The sequence below is a fragment of the Elephas maximus genome, chromosome 6 (genome assembly GCF_024166365.1).
Source record: "Elephas maximus indicus isolate mEleMax1 chromosome 6, mEleMax1 primary haplotype, whole genome shotgun sequence".
In the NCBI taxonomy this organism is placed as follows: domain Eukaryota; kingdom Metazoa; phylum Chordata; class Mammalia; order Proboscidea; family Elephantidae; genus Elephas; species Elephas maximus.
In genome coordinates this window covers 64,561,585-64,589,452 of record NC_064824.1, presented here as the reverse complement: position 1 = coordinate 64,589,452, position 27,868 = coordinate 64,561,585, and the positions used below count along the sequence as shown (strand labels likewise).

At 35.2% G+C, this 27,868-nt stretch overlaps 1 protein-coding gene across 8 annotated transcripts in view; it reads left to right on the top strand.

Annotated features, from left to right (window-relative positions):
* SCN7A (sodium voltage-gated channel alpha subunit 7) overlaps positions 1–27,868 on the top strand; it is a 71,960-nt gene that overhangs the window by 6,804 nt on the left and 37,288 nt on the right. For 7 of the 8 annotated variants that reach the window (XM_049887358.1, XM_049887360.1, XM_049887356.1 and 4 more), the window contains 9 exons: positions 3,708–3,952; positions 5,518–5,636; positions 6,360–6,449; positions 8,220–8,348; positions 9,747–9,838; positions 17,455–17,661; positions 20,048–20,117; positions 22,210–22,351; positions 26,847–27,053. In XM_049887358.1, the coding sequence (XP_049743315.1) occupies positions 3,708–3,952; positions 5,518–5,636; positions 6,360–6,449; positions 8,220–8,348; positions 9,747–9,838; positions 17,455–17,661; positions 20,048–20,117; positions 22,210–22,351; positions 26,847–27,053 (1,301 nt within the window). Of the gene's footprint in view, positions 1–3,707; positions 3,953–5,517; positions 5,637–6,359; positions 6,450–8,219; positions 8,349–9,746; positions 9,839–17,454; positions 17,662–20,047; positions 20,118–22,209; positions 22,352–26,846; positions 27,054–27,868 lie in introns of those variants that run through there. The other variant, XM_049887362.1, reaches the window with a different exon arrangement.

The following is a 27,868-nucleotide window of genomic DNA, read 5'->3' as shown; positions in this document are numbered from 1 at the left end:
AGTCTCAAGAGTATTAAGTAATTTGACTGAGGTGTCTCAGAACATTTGTGACAGAGTTGAGGATTTGAATATAGATCTATCTGATTCCAAAGTTCATGATTTTATTTTTTCTATTTGTTTTTACTAGGGTATTTCTCTACTGCAATTTTAATTGTTGATGTGTTCAGTAAGGCATGTACAGAGTTTGAGAGTGTACCATATGCATTAGCCAACAGCCTTTGTGAAAGGCCCCTGAAATTTTTTAAATCTATTATCCAGCATATATTTTTGCATGTTGTGAAACATTTTATAAACTGACTTACTTGAAGTCCAAATGTGTGCTTTTCTTAATTTTCCTGATTAAATAATCTAGAATTTTGGTGATAAAATAAAGATGAAAAAATTAAGCATGAACCCTGGTGGCACAGTGGGTAAGAGCTCAGCTGCTAACCAAAAGGTCAGCAGTTTGAATCCACCAGCCGCTACTTGGAAACACTATGGGGCAGTTCTACTCTGCGGTTTGATAACCCTTAAAACCCAAAAACCCGCTGGAGTCGATCCAATATTCCCACTCTCACTGACCCTATAGGACAAAGTAAAACTCCCCCATAGGGTTTCCAAGGAGCAGCTGGTGGATTCAAACTGCCAGCCATTTGGTTAGCAGCCAAGCTCTTAACTACTGTGCCACCAGGGCTCTGAGTAAGGGTTAGTTCATATAAAAAGATCCCTGAGCAGCCAGTAATGCTATAAAGCCTATGTAGTTTTCTTTGGAGAAGTAAAACCATTGTTAGTCCTTTACTCAGAAAATCGTCTGATAGTAGGAGTGGATTAGAAATAGCAAGACAATATCAAGTCATAACTGACTGCTCAGGTGGGAAACAGAAGAACTCTAAAAGCATACTAATGGGATCATTCAGTAGTTGCCTTTGAGAGCATCACTATGATACTATGATACACTATAATACAGTAATTAATGCTTATAATGATGACCATGAGTCATTAAGAAAATATTAATATATATTTAAGAATCTCTGTATAAGGGATACAATTTTTAAAGGCTCATTAAATATTTTAAAGGTCAACTATTTCATATGTAAGAGGAAGCTTAGATGATTTGTAGCTTGTACTTATAAATTATACTTATGCAAAGTATCTTGACTCCTCTCCAACAATGTTTGATAAATGATGTGTTATTATATGCATGTTTGTACATCTGGTGTATATGAATAAACATTAGCAAACTGTTAATAAGTGTCAGTTTTGTGCATAATATTGAGCAAGATATTTGGGAAATAAGTATATTTCTAAGATGAGCAATTTTGAATTTCTATACCACGAGATTCGCCTGTAGGGTCTTTATGAGTCGGAAGTGACTCGATGGCAATGGGTTTGATTTTGGTTTTTTTAGGGTTGCTATGAGACAGCAACAGGTTTTTTTTTTTCTTTTTTAGTCTAGAAAGACATATGCTGAACTTCTTAGTCCATATTCCTCTTTTTTTTTAATTGCTTCCCACTCCAAGCCTGCAACATCCCTTGAGGGGCTTGGGCACAAGCAGCCACTACTATTATAAAATGTCCCTCCATCTCTGGATACAACTCATTAGACAAAAGGGAAATGAACCCATAAGCTGAACGAGGCCAATGAGAGTATATTTTTAGCCAAAAATTTGAAATGTGGTAGGGACTTAAACTGAAAAGTCAAATAAAGTTGAGGCTGGGTTGGCATTTTTGGTACATGTGTACTCTGAGAAGTAAGTAAGTGAAGCCATCCTCTGGGTGGAATGTAGCAAACATGAAAAGAAAAAGCAAAGCCCAGAAAACTTATGATCCCATGAAAGGCATAAAGAGTTGGCCCAGTACTTGATTTTCCATTTTTATTTCCATGACAGAGAAATGTACTATGTGTCCTCTCCTTAAATGTCTATGAGATTGCCTTTTTTTATCTTTAAAATAATTCCAACCCACCATTTACATAAACTAGCAGTAGGAATTGATTCTTGCAATGATTGGTATACCATTAAGATTAACTTATCTCTTTCTTACTTTCTGTTAATACACAAGTAGTGGATTAAACTATTAAAAACTCAGTTTTGTACAACAGTGGAAAATCGTGGGGCAGAACATGTGTGTGTATATCTGACTTTTCTCATAGGCAAGTTTTCATGGAAGGTACTGTAAGAGACAAAATAAACACATACGAAATGCCATGACATCAAGTATAAAATTATCCTTGATTTCAATAATAGAATTACAAAGAGGTTTTGGAGGTAGAGAATAAAGGCTAATCAGTCAGTTGTCACTGAGTAGGATCTCTTAAAGAATAAGCTTTGATAGGAATTGGGGCAGAGGGAATCAGCAAAAGAACACATTCTTAAATGAGGGGAAAGAACAAGGTTCATGAATAGGGATTGTTATATGAAAATATATTTGATGAAGACTATTTTGAGTGTTTCAGGGAATGACTTGATATAAGATTTAAAAAAAAAAAGTCGTCAAGTCAATTCTGACTCATAGTGACCCTATAGGACAGAATAGAACTGCCCCAAAGAGTTTCCAAGGAGAAGCTGGTAGATTCGAACTGCCAACCTTTTGGTTAGCAGCTGAGTTCTTAACCACTGTGCCACCAGGGCTCCAAGTAAACACTATGCCAAAAAAAAAAAGAAAAACCTGTTGCCGTCAAGTCAATTGCGACTCATAGTGACCCTATAGGACAGAGTAGAACTGCCCCATAGACTTTCCAAGGAGTTCCTGGTGGATTTGAACTGCCAACCTTTTGATTGGCAGCCATGGCACTTAACCATTATGCCACCAGGGTCTCTAGAGGTGAGAAAGACCTGCAAGAATACAACAGCAACCCAGGTAAAGAATTAAAAAGACCTTGAAGTAGATATTAAAAAAATGGATAATATTTAAGATACATAATGGGAAATAATTGAAAAAAATGGTTTTGAGGGATTGATGAGAAGGAGAAAAATTTCATGAAAATCCAGGGTAATGAGTTTGTGTTTGTGTTTTTATTTTTACAGTGGCTACAAAGTCTAAAAGTGATTCTAGGCATAGGGAAAGACAATGAACTTTATTTTTCCTTGTTAAGTTGCTGCCTTTGGTGGCATTGCCATCTAGACAATGGGAGGCAGAGAATGTTTTAGGAAATGTACTTGGTAAATATCCATATTCATAGAGTAATTAAGACTCTGCCCATGCATTCACCAAAGTGATAAGTATAACAGAGGGGAAGACAGAACTTTAAGGGGTATTAGAGTTAAAATTCGAGAAGAACTAGGTAAAGGGGAAATATTGAGATATAAGTAGAGATCCAGAAGAGCAGGGAAAGAGTCAATGAAGGCTGAATTTAAGAAAGAAACGTCCAGTCAATGGTCAAATACAGCTGTGAGTAAAATAGCTGGTTTTAGGCAGAAAATTATCTCTAGCAACTGTAGAACTCTTTCTTTAGTGTAAAGACATTCAAAGGCATATTTTAGTAAAAGATAAAGCACTCAAGAAATAAGTAAATGAACAAACTAAATTACTCATGAAATTACAAATTTAGTCTAATATTAAGTACAACAAAACTCAAGTTATGACAACTCAGATTTCTGCAAAATTCAGGAATGTGTTCTTTGAATGCATATATTCAGTTTGCTGTTCTCTTTTCTTCATACTCCAACCTTCTATAATTTTATATACCCAACTTGTATATAGAACTGAAGAAAATTAATGTTTTATAGGTGCAAAATTGGAAATGTTGACTTCCCCAGAACCTAAGGGCCTTGTCCCTTTCACCAAAGAGTCACTTGAACTTATGAAAGAGCGTATTGCTAAAAAACACAGTGAGGACGATGAAGCAGAAGACTTACAGCCAAGCATTGACTTGGAAGTTGGCAGAGAGCTTCCATTTGCTTATGGCAACCTTTCTCCAGGAATGGTGTCAGCACCCTTGGAAGATGTGGACCCATACTACAAAAATAAAAATGTGAGAATTAATTGAACTTATGGTGACTTAATTTCTATTATTTTACTTTCCAGACATGTAAAAAGTATACTTAAAGATAGAATAAAAAAAGAAAATGAACCCTAGCATAAGCAGTAATTGTAAGTTATAAAGGACTATATAAGACAGTTTGACACAGTGGCTGCAACAACGGGTTCAAGCACAGCAACAACTGTGAGGACGGCGCAGGGCCGGGCACTGTTTTGTTCTGTGGTGCATAGGGTCATTAGGAGTCGAAACCGACTTGACAGCAACCAACAACAGCAACAAGATACTTTATTTTTGGAGCACACATTTGAGGTTGTTGTTAAAACTGATTCCTTTCCTGGTTGGTTAGTTTGTTTTTGGTTACTTTACTTTTGAATAGATCATACTATTATGCCTTAATGTAAATAACTTATTTTGTGGCATCATGGTCATTAGCCACTTATGGTTATCAATTTCAGAATAACTACATAATGTTTAGGATATTGTCAACAATTTCAAATGTTAAACTTCACGAGCTTACCCAATAGTTAGGAAAGTACAGTCTATCCATATTTTAGTAATAATTTTTATTTATACATTCACATCCTAATTTATCTCCAGAATGACTTGAGGCAGTTATTAAATATATGAACAGGCTGAGAACAAGCACAAAAAAACTACACATAAGAATAATTTTGTATAGAAAAGGCAGAGATCTGTGTGATTTGACAAAACCGAAAGAATCTTAATTAAGAAGGTAGAATTTGAGTTACAGCTTGAAGAATACTATCAATTTTTATAAGGCAAAGGGAAGACATTCTATGAACAGGTAAGAGAGGAGATTGATTGCAGAAGGGGAATAGACAGAGCAATGTCATAACTGGAATTCTGTAGCTGTGTTGCAAGTTGTGGAAAATAAGATGAAATAAAGGGGGTGTCAATGTGGATATATTTAATGTGGTGGTCAAAGGAGTGATATATATTTATGTCTATGATATCAAACATATATATATACATATATATGAGTTTTTTTTCAAAGATTATTACTAATGATTTGTGTAATAGTACAGTGCATTGGGTCTTCTGTACTATTGTAATCTCATATCTCATTTGCTTTAAAATCAAATTAACTTTTTATATTTCTGATTTCTGAGACATACTACCTCTGGTACCATTAAATGCATCTCTATGAACCATCATGATATAGCTTTCTTCCACAGTTAAGTCTGTGGGGAGACCTGGGCCTTGGTGTATAGCAAGTAGTGGATTAAACACTGTGGGTATAACACTGGCATAAGAAATAATGGTAGAGAAGCCTAAATGTGAGTTCAAACAGTTTTTAAAAACCCTTTCCATTTGATTTAGTCTTAAAAAATGTTGACATATTTGAGTAGTATAACTGATAGAATCCAAGACTGCAATGATGACTGGTAATATGTAACACACCGTATTTTTACCCAAATAACACATGCCTTCTACATTTGTTTGCCAACTGTGCCCTCCCCCCATGAGGTATTTTTATAAGCCCTGGGGTATGCCATAGTTCTGATTTCACTTGGTATTCTTTTTTCCTCCTACAGACGTTCATAGTATTAAATAAAAAGAGAACAGTCTTCAGATTCAATGCCACTTCTGCTTGGTGTACTTTGTCACCTTTTGATTGTTTTAGAAGAACAATTATTAAGGTTTTGGTACATCCATATCCTTTTCTATTGGCTTGTTGGTTGTGCTCTACACTGTGCAACTATTCTGTTATTCAAATATTCCTGCAGTTATTTTATACTTTGAAAAAGTCATATTGAGATCTGAATTATGACTACACTAGGTGTTCCATAAGGAGCCTTGGTGGCACAGTGGTTAAAGCTCTTAGCTGCTAATCGAAAAGTTGGCAGTTCAAACCCACCAGCCACTCTGCAGGAAAAAGATATGGCAATCTGCTTCCATTTACAGCCTTGGAAATCCTATGGGGCAGTCCTACTCTGACTTTCTCTATGAGTCAGAATCGACTCAAAGGCAATAGGTTTGGTTTGTTAAATGTTCCATATTTTAAAATATATTTTCTAGTATACACCAAAAACCAAAACCAAACCTGTTGCTGTCAAGTCAATTCTGACTTGTAACAACGCTATAGAACAGAATAGAGCTGCCCTACAGAGTTTCCAAAGAGTGGCTGGTGGATTGAACTGCAGACCTTTTGATTAGTAGGCCTTTTGGTTAAGCAGTTGCTTACCCACTATACTGCCAGGGATCCCTAGTATACACAGCATTAGTAAATATTAACAAACATTAATCCCATTGTTTTTCAATAAGAAAAGTATATATTTTCAACATTAAAGAAGCTATTTTATCTTATATGCATATAAACAGATTGTAGAAAAATATATTTTCTAACATTACTTGTTCCTCCTTGACTTGAACTTACCTTTTTCCGACTGTTGATTTTAATTAGTGTCCTGACTGACTGCATATTTATGACCATGACTAATTTTGCAGATTGGAGAGCAGTATTAGAGTAAGTTATATCATTTTATTAAATATATCATCTATAATTATATTATATTTAATATATTGCATTATGTTATATGCTATAATATAAATTTAATAGTCATACTTATATATATTATTCATGATATATGGTGGCATATTTATACACACACACCACAATGAATGAATTTTCCATATATATATATATATATATATCTCCTAAAATTGATTAATTGTATGTGTGTATGTATATATAAGAGTCCCTGGGTGGCACAAATGTTTAAGAGCTTGACTACTAACTGAAAGGTTGGCAGTTTGAACCCACCCAGAGGTACCTCAGAAGAAAGGCCTGGCAATCTGCTTCCAAAAGGTCACAGTCTTGAAAGCCATATGGAGCACAGTTCTACTCCTACACACATGGGGTCTCCATGAGTCAGAATAAATCCACAGCAACTGAAAAATGTGTGTATGTATACATATATATGTATGTATGTATATACACACATGTATATGTACTAATTAATCAGCTTTAGAATTTTTTCTACCTTTTCATTAATTTTGGTTAGATTTTAAATATCTCTATTTTCCAACATGCTGAGTTTAAGTAATATAAATTTTTGAGTCTTCAGCTATATGTTTCTATTCATAATATCACATAAGTGGGGTTTTATTTCAAAGATAATTACTAATTCCTAGTGTAATTTTCAGAATGCTGCTGGCTCAGTGGTTAAGAGCTACAACTGCCATCCAAGAGGTCAGCAGTTCAAATCCACCAGCCACTCCTCGGACCTTATGGGGCAGTTCTACTCTTTCATATAGGGTCACTATGCATCGGAATCAACTTGACAGCGATGAGTCGGGTTTTTTAATGTAATATTTCAGTGCATCAGGTCTTCTTTACTATCGCAATCCCACACTTGATTTGCTTTGAACTCAAAGAATGATTCCTTTCCATTCTTTAAGAAAGTCATCTTTTCTCTTCATTTTCCCATGGGATATGAGTAGTTTGACTTGCATTAGAACACAATGATGGAAAGGCCCATTAAATTTTCTAGGTAAGAAGACTTTCTTGAAGCTTTACCTCCTTGGCCTTAGCTCTGTTCTTAAAGCTAGTTGATACTGGAAGGTAAATACAACATTGATTTGCCATAAAAATACTGGTTATTATTGTCACTGTTCAGTGCCAGTAAGTCGATTTCAACTCATAGCAACTGCATGTGACAAAATAGAACTGCCTCATACAGTTTTCTACAATGTAGTCTTTATGGGAGCAGATCTCTAGCTCTGTCTCCAGATCTTTCTCCCGTGGAGCCACTGGGTGGGTTTGAACTGCCAATCTTTTGATTAGCTGCCTAGCACTTAACACTTGTACCATCAGGGATCCTTAAAAATACTGGTATATGAACATAATAAAACTAGGTCTTTCGTACTCTCAATTCCGTTAATTATTGTGTGATTTCTAGGCGAAGTAAATTCGGTATTTCATATTTTCATCATTTATCTAAAGAAATAAATAAACTATCACCTCTAAGCTAAGACTAGTCAAATTTCATGGCTAGTATCACAGACATGAGCCCACAGTAGAAGTTCTGTCTAAAGCCCTATCTGAAGACTCAGGGGCCACTTGTATTTTTAATTGTTTAATTTTTTATTGTTGGTTGTTTTGGCCTGCCAAGCACACCTGTTCTCACCTTTCTGACTGATTTTCAATTACCAGACAGTTGTCATACACATAGTATTTCAGAGTTCACAGTGCATTATTCTCACTTTTAACATTTATATGAAAAAATTTCTCCAGGAACGCTTTGCTTGGAATTTACACATTTGAAATACTTGTAAAACTCATTGCAAGAGGCATCTGGGCAGGACCTTTTTCTTTCATTGGTGATCCATGGAACTGGCTTGATTTCAGTGTCACTTTGTTTGAGTGAGTATTTCTTTAAATTGCAAACATCTTAATACCTTGCTAAGTAAATACTTTCCTTGTGAAGAAATATTGAAGTCTACAAAGTTTACTGCCTCCAAAAATTTTACAAATTCATAAATTTCATAAATCATAGTCATAGTTCTTTTAGGCAGCTCCAAGTGAGCTAATTCTCACAATATACAGTGAAAATGAAAATCATGGGATATTACCTGTTTTCTATTGGAAGCAAGAAAAATAGAGATTTTTTTTTGTTCATTTTAAGTGATTGTATTCGTGAGCAAAGAATCCTCTGAGTACTAAGGATGGGATCTTGGCATGTTTGATTTTCAGTCCCCAGTCTACATTTCATCTAGCTACATTGCCTCAGATTCATAATATACTAGATAACAGAATTGGACATTTTAAATACACACACACTTACTGGAGTACAGCACTAAATTATAATGCTTTACGGGTCTATACTTTTCGATACCTCTGTTTAGTGTTCTCCCTGTCTTGTGGCTAAAAAAAAAAAAAAAAGATAACTGGCCTCAAAGTCCTATTAAAAATAATTTAAATTATGTTCTACTTCCAGATTTTTTGTTAAAGTTTTTTGAAGAAATAAGCTTTATAAAGATCATAAGCAGTGTCTGTCATGCTGTAAGCAATTAGAAAAATGGTACTAATGTCATTGTAATGATACCATTACTATCTCTACTATTAGTGCCATTGTTACTGCTGCTGCTGCTGTTAGCTAAAACTTAGAGAGCACTTACTATGTACAAGGTGCTCTTCTAAGTACTTTACATATATTAGCTCATTTAATCCTGATAAAAGTCCTCTAAATCAGTAAGTGTTTTCCCCATTTGACAGTTGAGGAAGCTGAGGCGAGGAAGATTAAGCAATTTCCTCGTGCCACACAGCTAGTACACGGTGGAGCCTGGATTTCTGCCCTTAACCACTCTACACACTCCTTCTACTATTACCATTACCTTCATCATCAATCACCAGCATCAGCAAAAGTCTAGATATTAAATATTTTAAATAAATCTCATCCCTTAAAAAACAATTAATTTTTCTTAATTTTAGTCACATTTTCAGTAATTAGATACCAAAATAATTATGAACATAATACACAACATTTGATAGGGACTTTGGAGTATTCATGGTATCAAACGTAAAAAAAACTCTCATAATTTAGGTACTTGGCTTAATATTTACCTGACTACCTTGCACTGTCAAAATATTTTGTTTTCTAATCAATAATAAGACTATAACTATATGTAAAATTGAAGAATGGAAGCAAGGGAGATGGCTGGATATATAGTTTTAAAGATAAGTTTCAAAGAGTATAAGACGCCAGAAATAAGTAGCATAGACCAAATATGAATTTTGAATAACTCTAATTTAATTCCACAGGTTTATAATAAGATATTCACTTCCAGGCTTTGCTTCAATACTTAATACTGCAAGAACTTTGAGGATTTTGAAAACTATACCTTTAAATCAAGGTAAGATAGAGCAGTAAGCTCCTTTTCTTCATTTTCCCTTATGTACTTTCATGTGTTCATTTGTACTCCCTTGTTGTTTCTGGAGAATATATGAAATAAAATAGTGTTTCAGTTTTAAAATCATTGTGTTATCTGACATTTAAATTTATTCCAGAAAAGGTTAAAAAAAAAAAAAACACTGTTATTGATTTAGAGTGGGTCTAATACTTATAATATCAATGTCAGAATCAATAAAAATACATTATTATTTTTTATTATTCTTATATCTTAAATATGAGCTTTTAAAATTGTCCTTAGGCTTCTGAATGAGATAGAAGTCTGGACTGAAGGCTAGCCTTCCTCCTTCTTTTTCTCATTGCATGAAGAAACCAGTTGGAATGAACAAAGAAATATAAAAAATATAAGATAAATTTCCCTTTTGCTCAGAGCACTTGGATAGGGTGAAATCTACAAGCCACAAGTTCAGGAAAGTTCTGCTAAATAAGGTAGAGCTGCAACCACAGCAGCTCTATGGATGACCTTTGATGGATGACCAAAATCAAAACCCACTGCCGTTGAGTCAATTCTGACTCATTGTGACCCTATAGGACAGAGTAGAACTGCCCCATAGGGTTTCCAAGCCTACAAATCTTTCCAGAAGGTGACTGCCACATCTTTCTCCTCTGGAGCGCCTGGTGGGTTCGAGCTGCTGATCTTTGGGTTAGCAGCCAAGTGCTTTAACCACTGTGCCACCAAGACTCCTTTGATGGTAGACCCTGAGGAATGATTTATAGCTCCCTTTCCTGAAGATACCCTAGCAGAAGCCCAACAACAACTCCACTAAAAAGTTTTTTGTTGTTGCTGTTTTGTTTTTGGCTGCTATGAGTTAAGTATTATGAAATAATACTGGCATCAAGAAACCCAGGAGCAAGGGTGATAATACCAAAAATAAGGTATACTGCAACTGCCATGAGCTGGAACACCATGAAAAAAGCCAGACATTTGCATATTGTGTACTTGGAGTCCAAACTGAGCAAAACAAAACAGTGGAGATTGTGGCAATATACTAAAACACAATAAATACGTTAAATTGTACACATTAAATGGGTGAATTTTATGGTATGTAAATTACATCTCAATAAAGCTGTAATTGTAAAGCATAAAAATGGCCCCTGGCTTGGCAGCCTCACCAAATTCAGTAAAGAAACCAAGTAGAGAGAGACCTTGGTGGGAATATTCACATCCTAATTCCCTTACAACCCTATGGGGCAGCTCTACTCCTTTCTATATGGTCACTGAAAAAAAAAAAAAAAAAAAACAGTTGTTGAGTTAATTCCGACTCACAGCAGTGCCATATGTGTCAGAGCAGAACTGCACTCCATGGCGTTTTCATGGCTGTGACCTTTTGGAAGCAGATTGCCAGATCTTTTTTCCCAGGCACCTACGGGTGGGTTCAAACCTCTAACCTTTCAGTTAACAGTCTAGCACATACCCGTTTGCACCAAGCATGGGGACTGGTTCTCTTACTAAATCAGTTGCTGTTGAGTTGATTCCGATTCGTGGCGACCCCATGTGTTGCAGAGTAGAACTGCTCTGTAGGGTTTTCTCTCTCTAATCTTTACAGAACAGTTCACCTGGCCTTTCTTCCACAGAGCCTCTGACTGGGTTCAAACTGCCAACTTTTGGTTAGCCACTAATTGCAAACCTCTTGCACCACCCAGGCTCCTGCTAGTTCCCTTATTACTCCCCTCAAATTATCAGAACATAAAATTGCATCACTTTGCATCTTCATCTTAGGATCCAAAGAATTATAATAGAAATCAGGTGAATACAAGTTAATAAATCAAAAATCTGGAGTTGGGAGCACACAGGCTGGTAGAAACCACTCCTTTTCTCCAGAGAATAAACAAGTCACATACCAGCAGTAAGAAGAATATAAAAATGTTTTTTCAATACAGAAAGAGAAACATACTATATAAGAGAAAGAAAATGAATCTCTGAAAAAATTACATGCTCTAAGAAACAGAAGCAAGCATAAGAAAACATCAGTTTTGTAGTTCAGTTGAAATAAAGAACACCTAGACTCTCTTAAGCAAAAGATGAAAGAGAGATAATGTAATTGACAAATAGAAAAGAAAGTTGGTACCTTTAAGATAAAAAAAGTGAAAAAGTTAAAATAGCCTAGTAGAATATTAGACGATAATAGAAGCAATAAAAGATAGTATTATCAGTGCATCAAACAAAATCATATGCACGCTTTGTTGAAGGGTAGGACAGTACACAATACTGGGGAAGTCAGCACAATTTAACCAAGGCAAGGTCATGGAAGCTTCATAGACACATCCAAACTCCTCGAGGGAACGAATTAATGGGCTGAGGGCTGGTGACCACGGTTTCAGGGGACATATGTCTCAGTTGGCATAACATAGTTATGATGAGTAGTGGTGCGTACAGGGTCTTAAAAACTTGTAAATTTCACCCTTCAGCCAAAAACTAGACAGGCCTATAAAACAAGCAGTAACACACATAGTTCAGCCCTTTATACAAGACTAAATAGACACAGCAGCCCAAAAACAAAGATGAGAAGGCAGGATGGGACAGGAAAACTGGACGAATGGAAATGGGGAACCCAAGGTCAAGAAGGGGAGTGTTGACACATTGTGAGCTTGGCAACCAATGTCACAAAATGATTTGTGTATTGTTTAATGAGAAACTAATTTGCTCTGTGAACTTTCACTTAAATCACAATAAAATAAATAATACTATTTGTAAAATAAATAAATTTGAATTTCTTCCCATTTAAAAAAAAAAAAGCACTTGTGTAAAGAAAAAGTTCTATATTAATACAGTGGAACAGAACACGGGATAGATAATTGAAGGACAGAAAATTAAATTCTATCTTATGGATAATTCAAACCCACTGCCATCAAGTCGATTCTGACTCAAAGAGACCCTATAGGACAGAGTAGAACTGCCCCATAGGGCTTCCAAGGCTGTAAATCTTTTTTTAATCGAACTTTAGTTGAAGGTTTATAGAACAAACTAGTTTCTCATCAAACAGTTAGTACACACCTTGTTGTATGACATTGGTTAACATCCCCATGACATGTCAACACTCTCCCTTCTCAACCCTGGGTTCCCCGTTGCCAGCTTTCCTGTTCCCTCCTACCTTCCAGTCCCTGCTCCAGGGCTGGTGCACCCCTTTAGTCTTGTTTAGTTCCATGGGCCTGTTCAATCTTTGGCTGAAGGGTGACCCTCAGGAGTGACCTCATTACTGAACTGAAAGAGTATCCAGGGGCCATACTCTCAGGGTTTCTTCAGTCTCCGTCAGGCCGGCAAGTCTGGTCTTTCTTTTTGAGTTAGAATTTTGTTCTACATTTTTCTCCAGCTCTGTCCAGGACCCTCTACTGTGATCCCTGTCAGAGCAGTCAGTGGTGGTAGCCAGGCATAATCTAGTTGTGCTAGACTCAGTCTGGTGGAGGCTGTCTTAGATGTGGTCAGTTAGTCCTTTGGACTACTCTTTCCCTTGTGTCTTTAGTTTTCTTCTTTCTTCCTTGCTCCCAAAGGCATGAGACCAGTGGAGTATCCTGGATTGCTGCTCACAGACTTTTAAGATCCCAGACGCTACTCACCAAAGTAGAATGTAGAACATTTTCTTTATAAACTATGTTATGCCAATTGAGCTAGATGTTCCCTGAGACCATGGTCCCCACAGCCCTCAGCCCAGCAATTCAGTCCCTCAGGGAGTTTGGATGTGTCTATGGAGTTACCATGACCTTGCAAGGCTGTAAACTTTATGGAAGCAGACTGCCTCATTTTTCTCCCATGGAGCAGCTGGTGGGTTAGAGCCACTGACCTTTTGGTTAACAGCTGAGTGTTTTAACCACTGCACCACCAGGCTCCTTTATGGATAATTAGTGATGCTGAGAAAGAGATCAGAATATATGCAGAAAACAAATTATTGATTGATACACTAGAAAAAAAAATTTTTTTAATGAGAAAGACCTTACAAGTGGAAAGGACCTACCCAGCCCACAGAGTTTCCAAGGACCTACCTTATACTAAAACCAAAATACCAGTCCCACTGCCATCAAGTCGATTCTGACTCATAGCGACTCTATAGGACAGGGTACAGCTCCACATAGGGTTTTTAAGGAGCACCTGGTAGATTCTATCTGCTGACCTTTTGATTAGCAGCCAAACTCTTAACCATTATACCACCAGTGTTTCCTAGCTTGTACTAGACAAAAATAACTAAAAGATGCACTTAGATATATTATGAAATTTTGTAAGTTTAAAGAATAAAAGTATCATTAAAATCCTACAAGCAAAATAGGAGGAGAAAAATAGCCTCTGAAAAGTTAGTCTTATATTTCTCAATAATATTAAACATGAGAAGGCAGTGGAATTTCAGAGCTTAGAGGTGGGTGGTGGGTGGGGAGGCTGTGACAAAAGAATTCTATACCTGCCTGTCATTCACATGGTAAGTCAACCAAAAGATATTCTCAGTCATTCAAGAGTTCTGAAATTTTACAACACACGTACTTTCCATGAATATCTGCTGAAAAGAGAGACGTATGAAAATAAAACATTCAACAATGGGAAGGTTCAGCAAGTGAGAATGAATTCCAAATTATGTTGTTTAGTGGGGTTGCAAAACTAGAATGCAGATTTTATAAATTAGAAGTTGTAACAGGGACACCTGCAAGTCATTGAAATAGCGACATGTTTTGTGTTTTAGAAAACATTGAAATGGAAGACGATATTACAAAAATCTGGTGACTTTGTGTTAAAATCTAAATTAGCTTAGATGAACTGTCAGCATGGATCCACCTGCACTCCTGCAGGCCATCAACCAGCTGTAGTCAAGGAGCAGCAACCCCTTTAAGTCTGGCGTCTTCATCCAAGTCCTTTCCAGTCCCTATTTGCATGTTTCCTAACAAGCCCTCGTAGGAATCTGAATGTCACTCTTCCTATAAATCATGAGAGACAATACATAATACAAAATTTATAGTAATTGAACAATCATTACTGGGTCAAAAGTTCTAAATTAGATTAACAAAAACTTAGAAGTGAGAGTAGGAAATTGTGAGAAAGTAAATAGTTATTTCTTTTTCTAACATGGTGGAGCCATAGTGGATACGGTTTTTTATTTTCGATGTAGAGATTTACATGTTTGTTTTAAAAAAGAAGTTAAATTTTACATCAGATCTCAAAACAGATATAATTTATCTAAAACACTAGAGAAAATAAAAAGAAAGTTTAGTTAGAAGGAATAAGAAATGTAGTAAATCATAAAGGAAATATAAAAATAAGATGTTAAGCGTGTATTCAAAAGTAAAGCTAATGTATAAAAATAAATTGAAATGGGCTAAATTTTCTGTTGAAGGAGGGACTTAAGACTAAATTAGAAATGTATTTAAACTCTGCAAGAATCGTAATCTTAAACAAAATGAAACTTTAAAAGGAAAGGGGAAGTTAAACAATGAAATCAAAATCAAAATTGGCATGTGGTCCAGACCTGTTGTCTTAGGCTGGGTTCTCTAGAGAAGCAAAACCAGTAAAGGGTATAAATATAGAGAGAGAGAGATTTATATCAAGGAAATGGCTCAAGCGGTTGTAGAGGCTGGAATGTCCCAAGTCTGTGGGTCAGACTGGAGGCTTCTCCTGATTCACATAGCCACAGTGGCTGGCGAACTCAATATCTGCCAGTCAGACATCAGGGCCCTGGATCACAGGCTGCAAAGACCAACGAATCCCAAGATCACCGAGGAAGACGGCAGGTAAGCTGCCAGCTTAGGTCCCAAAAACCAGAGGTCAGATGAACAGGAGCCAGCTGCAGGATCCAGAGCAAGCAAAAACCTATGAGCCTTGCCAGAAAGTCCACCTATAGTGGATGCAAGCCACACTGCCAAGCAAATTCCCTTTTAACTGATGGACTACTATAGCAGATCCTATCAGGGAGGTGATCACATTATCATACAACTGCCAAACTACATTATAACTGCCAAACCACTGAGAATCATGGCCCAGCCAAGTTAACACACAACCTTATGATCACACGTGTCTAAAGATAATCTTAATAGAAAATGTCTAATAAAAATTATTAATAAATTTGATTCTGTTAAAATTTTTAAATTCAAAATATCATCATCAAAATTAAAGGTCCTCAGAAAATTGTAGAATATTGTATATATAATGGGTAGATAGACTGATATTTAAGAATTGCTATTCTTAGACATAATTCCAACAAAACAATATGAATAAAATAAATTTTCAATAGAAAAATGAACAGAGAATTAATGACAGTACAAAAAAAGTGCAATAACGCAAATCTGCATGCATAAAGTGTTTAATGATAATGGTAATCACAAGGATTATATTGAAATAAAGTGATCTCAGTTTTTTCTAATAATTGGCAGTGCTTTTTTTTTTTAATGAAGGTTTGAAGAAATATATAGTCGTTTGATTGTATACACTGGTCCAACATCTCTTAAAAACAATTTAAACATAGTACTTAAACACAATCATGTATTTTGATGCAGAAATTCCAATTCTAATAAAACACTTAAATACTTGCTTATAGTTAAAAAAAATTAATGATATAATTCTAACTTGCAAAAGTAGGCTATAAACATGTATTTCAGTATGACATCAATTAAAATTATACATGCAATCCAAATACTACATTTCTTTAGCCACATGAATGACTCTATTTCATGTCTGTCCTGCTTCACTGAAGAAATGCAGTCATCTGACCAGGTCATTTGAAAAATAGACCTTCAACTCTCCCAATAATATACAATATATATATTATTATCCCCATTCTAAGGATAAGAAAACTGAGGCGAATAAATATTATGCAATTTGCTCAACATCATAGAGCTAGTATATTCTCATCCACTGTTGAGTTGACTAGTTATTAGAATCCTAAGTACCCTCATACCAACGAATAGGAAGAGAGGAGCAAGGCAGGAGAAGAAACAACGAAGGAGGGAAAACTGGACATTAATACACCAAAATGTGAACAGTGATTTCATCTATGAGGTCCAATTAAGTGTTATTTTTGTTTGTTGTTTCTTCTTATTTTCTCTTTTTTTTCAGCATTAAGCATATGTTATTTAATAACTAGAAAAATTAGTGCTCTTAAATAAAACTAACTATAAAGTTGAATTCTCGATTAAGTATCCTGTTATAAATACAGACTACACAGATCATAAGCTGGGTAATATTCTCCTCTCTAATAATTAAAATTTCACAAGTGTTATTTAATCAGCTCCCAAAAATGAATTTTTCTAAAATTAATGTAAGACTAGTATAGAGTAATCTTATTTCAAACCATTTCTTGTTTCGACAACACTTATAACCCTGTGCCTTTGCTTATTTATGCTTGTAAAAAATGGTGGTTGATACACAAGCAGTAACCAAGTAAGGGACCAATAACTAATTTAAAAATATTGTGTTTGAGTTTTTTCCAGGTGTTGTAAATTAACAATAAAACCCAAACCTTAAAGTTTGGTTTTTCATTCTCGTTATTTATTTGACCTAGATAATGAAAATTAGATACAAATCTGTTGACTCAATGGAGCATGGATTTGCAACAGCATCAATTTTACTAAGGTGTTTTCTCTTCTTAGGTCTAAAGTCTCTTGTAGGGATCCTAAACCGCTGCGTGAAGAAACTTATTGGTGTCATTACCCTTACTCTGCTTTTTCTGAGCATATTTTCTCTAATTGGGATGGGACTCTTCATGGGCAACCTGAAGCATAAATGTTTGCGGTGGCCCCAAGAAAATGAAAATAAAACACTACACAACAGAACTGGAAACCCACATTATATTCAAGGTAAGAATCACATGCCATCTCTATGTAAAAAAATTAAAACAGAAATGTTGAACACTCATCTTCAGAACAAACTAAAATGCTGTAACTATGCTCATGAGCCAGTTTGCATCAGTTTTATGTATCAGGATAGCAAAGTTCCCAATCTTCAGACAGTGAAATCACGAGAATATAAGTTTGGAATTTCTAGACTTTGCAAATTTTATCGTCAGAAAAATGAAGAAAACCAAAGTCTTACGTGCAATTTCATCAGAGAGAACTAAAGTAGCATCCTCATAATACTACCATTCTACAATAAAGTTGTTCACTTAAATTACTGATGTAAGCTTACCGTTTAAAAATTTTGAGATGACCATAAAAATCAAAAGTTATCTTACAATATAGAAATTCTTACTGTTGGATTTCAATTACAGCTGCTCATTTAAAATGCTTTGAGTTATAATTTGTCAGATAACGAAAATATTGTAGGCTAATAAAAATAATGCCTGACAAGTACTGCTTAGTTCTTATAACACAAGTAATTTGTATGCCTAATCTCATCTCTTTGCCATAATCTGGAAGAGGAGATGTAAGTAACCCCTCCTACAAACAAGGAAGTGGAAGCTCAGAGGAGCTAAGTGAATGTCCCACAGTAGTATAACTAAAACAAAACAAAAAACAAACCTATTGCCATCAAGTTGATTCTGACTCATAGTGACCCTATAGGACAGAGTAGAACTGCCCCATAGGGTTTCCAAAGAGCTGGCCTTTTGGTTAGTAGCCATAGCTCTTAACCACTATGCCACCAGGGTTTTCAACCCAGTTTGATCTGGCTCTTTCCACTATGCCAAGGATTCTAACCCAGTTTGATCTGCTCTTTCCACCATGTCATACTTTCTTATTGGATTTTTTCCCATATTAAAATCATCATGTCCTTTCTAACAGTATTCAGAAAAAATGAAAGCATATTTTCAACTCTTAAAAATAAAATTTTGATAAATCTTATATAGCTTTTCCACATTAATTTCATGTATACTTTTGATTTAATAAGTCTAAAACATACCTTAATAATTTTTATTCTTTGATTTATTCCATAATATGATTATGGTACAGATAATAGAAATGTATTAGTATATGAATATGTGAAATATTTCCTTATAATATATGACTATGTCCTGAGGATAAAAGCAGCTGGATGTTAACTCTTATATTCCAATTGAAATACTCTAGTTCCTTTGATGTTACAACAAAAACCTACTAATTAAAAAGTAAACAATTTGCTACCCCTTGATTGTTGTTAATAAAAAAGAGTCCAGGTCATTTTTTATATTTGTTACAGTATTAGTCCAGGTCTTTTTAATCTTTGTTAAAGTACATGCTAAAAGATACCACTTTTTAAAGATTATCACCTTAAATTTGGTCAATTTTAGTAACTCTTAAATCACATGGCAGCCAATTGCTAAAAATATTATGTTTGAAAACCATTATTAACTTAATCGCCATGTCATAGTTCATGCATTTCAAAGAATACTTGGGGTCTGCCAGTGCTGCTAATCAAACTTCATTTGGTTTTTTACTGTCATTGCAAAAGTTTGATCAATGGTACCTATTTATGACTTTTAAAAAATTCTACTAAAATTATTTTGTATGACAAATTAAGGTGACATGATTTAAGTTTGGAGTAATTAAATTTTGCATGTTTTTATATATTGCTGGGACTGACCTGTTATGGGTTTAGTCTCTGTAATTTGAGTTTGGAACCTAAAAATCAATGCTCCTAAACCCGCCTGTCCCGAACCCTGGTAACTGATATGTATAAATACACAATTTACCTTTGGATCAAAAGCAGATTAGAATATGTGGACAAACGCCATGAGCTACAATTTATATTAGCTTGGGTTGTGGTTAAAATTAGGTGACATCAGGGCAAGCAACTAGCACTGAATGTTCACAGTAGAAGAACAAGCTCCTAGGTGGCAGGAGAATGTAAATTAAACCCAGAGACAGAGGAATTTATTTTCCTGCTCACAAAGATCACCAGCAATAAACCCTAGAAGAAAAGGTCCTCGCGTTTCAAGTAGTTTAGTCTTGGGAATTTTTCTTTCAGGCAGGGACTCTGGTCATACCTGGTTGGTTTTATCTGCTTTCCTGAACCTTAATTTTGAGAGAGATTTTCCTTTTTCTGCTGAGCTTTGTCACTTCTGGGGTAGTAAAGCATCTGGGTTCCCACAGGTCTTCTGGCTTGTGCATCAGATGCTGGGAAAGCCCTCTAGCTAAGAAAGGCAAGTCTTCATGCTCCTTTCATCTCAGCTGTAGAGAGGGACGTTCATCTTCTATGCCGATCTAAATGGAATTCAGATATTCTGCTTAACTCTAAGATTAAATATAAAATATCTTTTCTTTTTTTCAGAAGTAGAAAACTTTTATTATTTGGAAGGAGAAAGATACGCTCTCCTTTGTGGCAACAGAACAGATGCTAGGTAAGTAGTGTTAATGTTTTCTTCCATCAAGACAGTATCAGCACCCAGGAAGTATTTACTGAATGACTATTGCTTTTATTGATGACTCACATTCGATTATATTATCTCATTGGATCATCAACTGAGAAGTATATAATATGGAAAATAGTAATCCAATTTTAGAGAAAAATCAATAGACAAATTAGTTAAATAATTTATACAAGGTCCAAAAGCTAGCAAATGGCAGAGTTGGAACTTAAACAAGGACCTTCTAACTCTTTTCATTTTGCCCAGAGCCAGTGAAAATTGCCCAGAAAGACAGTGCAAACCTGTCTGTTAGCCAGAAGCCTTTGAAGAAAAAGAATATTAAAGATATGCCATATTTCACTCATTTTATGTCTTGTATATCTTTTGTGACTTATTTACAGTAATAAAAAGTTTACTGTTCTTAATACAGTATTTATAAATGATTCTGTAGTGAGATGGCTTGTGTCTTATTGTCCTATAATTTCAAATAGAGATGAAGTAGAAAATAGAGTGCATCTCAGCAGTGCTGTGACTCACGTAATTCTCTGATCTTTCCTTTACTTTCTTCAGCTGGGATGACTTGACACCCATCTATAGGCCCAGTTTAACAAAAGGCACGTGAGGAAGAGGAGCATGGTTATTTAGTTAAATATTCAGATGTTTAGACTTTTTTGTTGCTTGTTGTAGAGTGTCATTATGAGTTGGAATCAACTAAACGGCAGTGGGTTTGGTTTTTTGTTTGGGGTTGCTTATTTAGCACAGAATTTTTGCTGAGCTACTGCTAGATTTCCTCATTCAATTCTCAAGTCCAAAACCCATTTCATTGTGTCTGTCCCATCCTATTTCAGCTAGCCTTTTTCATGTACACCCCAAACTCAAATATGACCTGAGATGTGTACTGAATCTGGTTTCTGGTCTTAGATAGTCAGGATCACAATGATACATTTCAAGGCAAAAAGAGAAAGCCATGCGGTGCTGTAACAGACATCCTTTGCTGCATGGTAAACTACCCCAAAAGTTAGTAACTTAAGGTAACAACAAATTTGTTTGCTCAGATTGCAGAAGTCAGCAATTCAGGAAAAGCTCAACTGAGCTATTCTTCTGGGGTTGCCACCTAGAATCTCCCATGCAGCTTCAGTAATCTGGCAGTTGGACAGAGACTAGATGCAGTTGGACAGAGACTAGATGGTCCAAGATGGCCTCACATTTGTCTGGGGGCCTTAGCTGGGATGGCTGTATGGCTGGGGTAGTTGGACTTCTTTCTTTTCGTGATCTTGTTTTCCAGATCCTTCTATCTACATGCCTTCTCTTAAATGAGGCTAAACCAGGCCGTCTTTGCATGATAGTCTCAGGGCATCAAGAAAAGGGCAAGCTCCAATGTACAAGCACTTTTTAAACCTCTGCTTGCAACACATTTGTTAATGTCCTGTTAACAGTTGTCCAAAACAAGTCACGTGGCCAAACCCAGAATAACATACAAGGGAACTACATTAAAAGTGTGGATATAGAGAAGCATGATTTATTGAGCCACTGCTGTGATAATCTACCCCAGCTCCCAAGCCCCACAGTAGATTAAAGTATCAGGACACCCTGAAGAGAAATGACATAAACATTTAATCTGATTAACCTGATTCTTCTATATAAATTACTGATGTGGTAAATGTTTTCTTACCCTTAAATAATGTGGCCTGAGGGTTTGAGGTAAGATCACTTGAAAACTAAATACTGAACTACTGCAGCTTCATTTTTATTAATGTGACTTTCCATCAGTTATGCTTTCACTGTGGTATTCAAATACCTCCACTTCGCTATTGGGTAATAGAAATCATTAACAAAGGCTTGGCGGACACCATTTGTAAGGCACCTTTTTTTTTTCCTTTTAGCTTAATTAACACTGTTCACTTACGTTGACTCAAAATTTAGCTCCTTTGCAGCTTTTTAGCTGGGAATTGTGTGGGGAAAAGACTAATTGCTCCCTGTGAAAGAGGGAGCCCCTATTATTCATCATCAGATGTTCTATATTTATGATTTGTCCATAATCTCGAGACAGCTAACTGAGCGGTTTTTCTTTTCTTTGTCTTCTTAGTCAGTGTCCTGAAGGCTACGTATGTGTAAAAGCTGGTGGAAACCCTGACTATGGCTACACAAATTTTGACAATTTTGGCTGGGCCTTCTTTGCCCTGTTTCGGTTAATGACTCAGGACTATCCAGAGGTACTTTATCACCAGGTAAGAACAGAGAAAATCAGCCCTGCACTTAGGAAAGGTGATATACCCCTCACTTACAAACAATGGCCAAAGTAGCTTCTTAAATTTTTATGTGGAGAAGAATCTGGGGATAGAAGAACTGGGAGCCAGAATTATTAAGTGTCAAACTATCCACTGGAAACTATGCCAGGTCAGTGCTCTTCCTGAGATTTCATTTAATCCTTGAAACGATTCTACAAGGTCAGGATGAATTCCTGTTTTTTACAGGAAGACAGAAAGATTCAGATAGACTGGGTAACATCCCCAAAGTAATAACACAGGTAGATGCCAGAGCTCATTGTCCTGCTCCAAAGCCTATGATGTTATACATTTAATATTAACTAAGTGAGAGCCATTTTAGGCATTAATTCTTTAGTTAAAAAACTTGAATCTATGAGATTACCATGTATTAAGTAATTATTTATTGAATACCCACAACGTGCTATTTTTTAAAAGTTCTATTTCTTCTCATTCCATGTTAATATTCAGTCATGCTCCAGTACGTAACAGAAGGCCTGCTATTAACGAGATTTGAAAACCAAATTCTTGGAATATCTCTCATACGGATTTTTTGTGTGCCATAATTTCTTTGAAAAAGTTAATACTCATTAAAATGGAGGCTCAGTTTTTCCTTTAAGAGAAGTCCCCCTCATCAGTAGACTATGCAATGCTATTTTAGCAGCATGGTTCATATCAAGTGATATTAGATAAAATAAATAAATTGCTCTAAATCCTAAGTTTATTAAGTTGAAGGATCAAATTCTTATTTTAAACCTACTATACTTATTTTTATTGGATGTATGTACAGAGCTATTAAAAATGATGGTAAATGTATAAGTGTATCTGTAGGTCTATGTATGTACATGTTTGTATGTGCTGCATGTATATCCACATATATAACAAACCACATAGGGGGCTCAGTTACGGAGGCTTCTTAAACATATCCAAACAACTTGCAGGAATGGTTTACCGGGTTAAAAGGCTTGGGACCATAGTCTTGGGGGACAACTTAGTCAAGTGGCATAATATAGTTCACAAAGATAATGTTCTACATCCTAGTTTGGTGAGTAGCATCTGGGGTCTTAAAAGCTTGCAAGTAGCCATCTAAGATACAACTGTTGTTCTCTACTCATATGAAGCAAAAGAGAATGAAGGAAATCAAAGGCTCAAAAAAGAAACTAGTCCATGAGACTAATAAAAAAAATAGCCCACACAAATCACAGCTTTTTCTAACCTGAGATCAAAAGAACTAGATGGAGCCTGGCTACCAGTACCAGCCATTCTGACCAGAAACACAATAGAGGGTCCTGGATAGAATGAGAGAAAAATGTAGTACAAAACTCAAATTCCTAAAAAAAGGCCAGACCTACTGGACCAATGGAGACTGGAGGAACCCCAGAGGCTATTGCCCTAAGATACCATTTTAACTTGGAATTGAAGCTATTTCTGCAGGTCACCTTTCAGCCAAATAATAGATTGGCTTATAAAATAAGCAATATCCCTCATGAGTAATGTGCTCTCTTAAACAATTAACTATATGACACCAAACGGTCAATGTTTACCCAAAAGCAAAAATGAGAAGGCAAGTAGGGAAAGGGAAACTAGATCAATGGAAACAGAACAAACAGAGTAGAAATCGTGACAATGCTGACACATCGTAAAAATTATAACCAGTGGCATGGAACAATTTATATAAAAATTGTTAAAGGGAAACCTAATTTGCTATGTAAACTTTCACCTAAAACAACAACAAAAATGATGGTAGATACATTTTTGACACAATGATTCATGATATATTATTAAAACTATTAAATATTATTAAAATTATGAAAAAGTATATCAAGCAGTACATGTAGCACAATTCTATTATGCAAAATTAAATACACCAAAATATTTCAAATGGCATTTTTTCTTCTTATGTTTTCTAATATGTTTTTATTAATATTTGTATTGTTCTTTCCCAAAGCATTTTGAAAAGTTTCAGAGCCTCCACCACAAACTAGTAGTTTCTTATTTCTACATCTTATTACCTTATCTCCCTTCTAAAAATCCTTCAGTGATTTTCAAATTCCTGTGGGATGAAGTTCAAAGTCCGTATCCATGGTACACAGATCTAGTCTCAGTCTACTTCTCCAGATTTGGTTCCTACCAATATATACTCTCTGCTTTCTTTGTGTATAAAAAAAGACTATGTACTAAATGAGTTTTTCTTACAATTGTTTGTATCAGTGTATGTTGTACCCACTGCCTGCAATCACTGTTACCTTCTATCTGTTTTCGTTCTTGTGGCTCAAAGTCATGTCTCAAGGCCAGGATATTTCTTCTCTGACCTTTTTCCCCAAGCCCTTCTTTCAGAGTTGGGCATATCCTACTCTGGGACCCTACAGTACCCTATAACTGCCTCGGTTAATGGTTTTTTGATTGCTATATTCAGCGTTTTCCCCCACTAGGAAATAAGCTACCTAAAAGGAGAGATTTTGTCTTATTTTCATTTTTATGTTCCCAGCATCTAACACATAGAAATACTTGATAAAATTTTAATAAACAAAAGGCATAAATTAATATTATATGGAGTATTATGACATTGCATAATAGTAAAAATCTTGCCTTTTTTTTTTTTAATAGCCCCAAAAGTGTGTAAGCTGATTTTCTAGTTAGCATTGGTGTAATAGCAATTCTTTCCCTCCACCTGGGAAATAGGAAATCAGTCTGAGGGTACCTTGGTGTTGGACTCTATGTAGGATCTTCACTAATTAATGAGTTTTTATTTGCTAGCCTAGACAGGCTTTGATTTGGCCTGGTTTTGTACTCTGAGCATTGCCTAAATTGAACTGACTATGCCTAGGGAAATTCGGCAATTACTCCCAAGGAGTGCAGCTCATGTTTTGGAGAATATTTTTCTCCATTCATTCAATAAATATTTACCTTATCAAAATACTTTTTGATGTAAAATGGCTACAAAAATTAACAAAGTGTGAACCCTCATGGAATGTAGATATGTTTAACAGTTATTAATGTTTATTGCATACATGCCATGTGCAAAGATCTTCACATACATTATTTGATCTCCATAACAAACTTATGAAATAGGAGCTATGATTAACCCCAATTTTTATACTAAAATGTTATATCAGTAGAATTTGTATACTTTTCTGTCCTTACAAGAGTGGATACTTACATCTTCCACTAACATCATATAGTTGAAAGAGGAAAAGTTTTGCTCTTTCAGGCACTCCCTCATAGCTGCGAAATCTTTGACCAGTTATTTTGTCTTTCTTATTTTAATTTCCTCTTCTATTCATTGGAAGTAATAGTAAATACCACATAAATGTGTTGAGTAGAATAAATGAGTTTGTACATATTTACTAATGTGCATGCCCTGCAGGGACCACTTCAAAATACCTGTAACTGACTAGTGAATGTATGACTCTAATAAGAGCTAGCTGCATTGTAAAATATTTAACCAAATCCTAAATAGCCGACTCCTTGGGATAATGGAGTTTTTTAAAAATATGTTAAGAGTCAAATATACTCTAGGTTAATCATTCAATATTTGTGATTGAATGTTGAAAGTTGTGATTGTTTTGTAAACATTTAAAACTCTTTTTATCCACACAGTATTTTCTGTAGATAATATGCTTATCTATTAATTGAAATGGATGTTTAAAAATTAAAATTATTTTCGTCTGTTTTCTTGATTTTTGTTCACATACTTTTAATTGATAAGGTTAAATCATTTGGTAATATTTTGAGTTCGTAATGTTCTACTTAAAATGTTATAAATCTTTAAATTTTCTGATCTTACCTAATTATTATGAAATTAAAGCTAGTTCATGCTCATTTTAGAAATCTAAAATTTTGTCTTTTTCTAGCCATAAATATAGCCCGCTTTCATGACTCATGTAAGGAAGCTGTATGTCTCTTCTCATGTGATTTTCCCATTAGTACTTCATCAGAATAGGTGTGCTGACAGAAACAAAAGATTCCCACTTCCCACCCCTTTATATAGACCTCATTTTCACCTGGCTATGATTTTTCATAAGGTAATGATCAGAAGAAAGTACTCTCCAGTCTCTGACTTGATAAAATTTCATATATTTATTCTACTTCATAGGAAGTAACCTTCCATACACAAACTGTCTAGCTTTTTAAATTGAAATGTTGCAGTTTTTTCTTTAAAAAACTTTTTTTTTTTAATTAATGAGGACAAAGAGTTAAATTCTCATCCTGAATACATATTAATTCCTCCCTTGGTTTTATAATATACACTGTTTACTTTATATATCTGTCCAGAATTGAAGAGCTTTTCATTTATTTCCTCAGATAGAGCCACTACTTAAACTCTCTTGTGATTACTTTCCATTTATGACTAAATTCTTTAAAAAAACAAAAAGTTTTGTTTATCATTTTAAAATAAGATAATACAGGGAGACAAATAACACTTCCCTCTTTTATCCTGTTCTCCACTTTTCATTAGATCCTTTATGCCTCTGGGAAGGTCTACATGATATTTTTTGTTGTGGTAAGTTTTTGGTTTGCCTTTTATATGGCAAGTCTGTTCTTGAGCATACTTGCTATGGCCTATGAAGAAGAAAAGCAGACAAATACTGAAAAAGCTAAGAAGATTGAACCAAAATATCAGCAGACCTTAAAAGAATTTCAAGAAGGAAAAGAAGCAGCTGAGGTATCATTATTTTTTAATGCCTCTTAAAATCACAGAGATATCTTTTCAGAGTCACAGAGTATATTGCCTTCTGCTGGTTATTCAATATTTCCGTGTGGTACGTGATCGGAAGATCAAAATTGACTTCTATAAGAGGTGTCTCCTTTGCTACATAACATTCTTTCCTTAACACACTTTGATGAGAGGAACCAACATTTTTAAAGATTTCTTAAATATATACAGTTTTTTTTTATTCCAAAAATGCGAATTACTGCTGGTGATAACCTATGAATATATTATTTTTTTTTAGAATGGATAAAATTACAGTACCAAAGTTGTAAAAATAGAATAAAAATTGATTTTATTGGCTTTCTAGTTCTTCCAAGAGGAAATGCATTTGCATCATGATGTACTTAGAAAGGAATTATTTTATCTATGGAATAATTAAATCCATAAGATTTTGCTGTAATTTTCAAATACTTTGGTACTGGATTTGATTGTATTTTCAAACTTTCAGCCTCATAGCAAAAGTATTCACAGAATTACCATTAAGGAAGTTGTGGAAAATTATCTTTAAAAACCTAAATTGTGCTGGAAGGAAGAACAGGACTGAGGAAAACAAGAAGTAGCTTTTTTATGTCTTCAGGACCTTGTGACCTCACACATCTGCCTCTAACTCAGTTTGTTCTGGTAAATGGAACAGGATCAAATTTGAGGCAGAGGACAATGGATATTAAAAAAGAAGAAAAAAAAAAAACCCAAACCCCTTGCCTTCGCGTCAATTCTGACTCATGGCAACCCCATATGTTAGAGACTAGAACTGCTCCATACCTTCT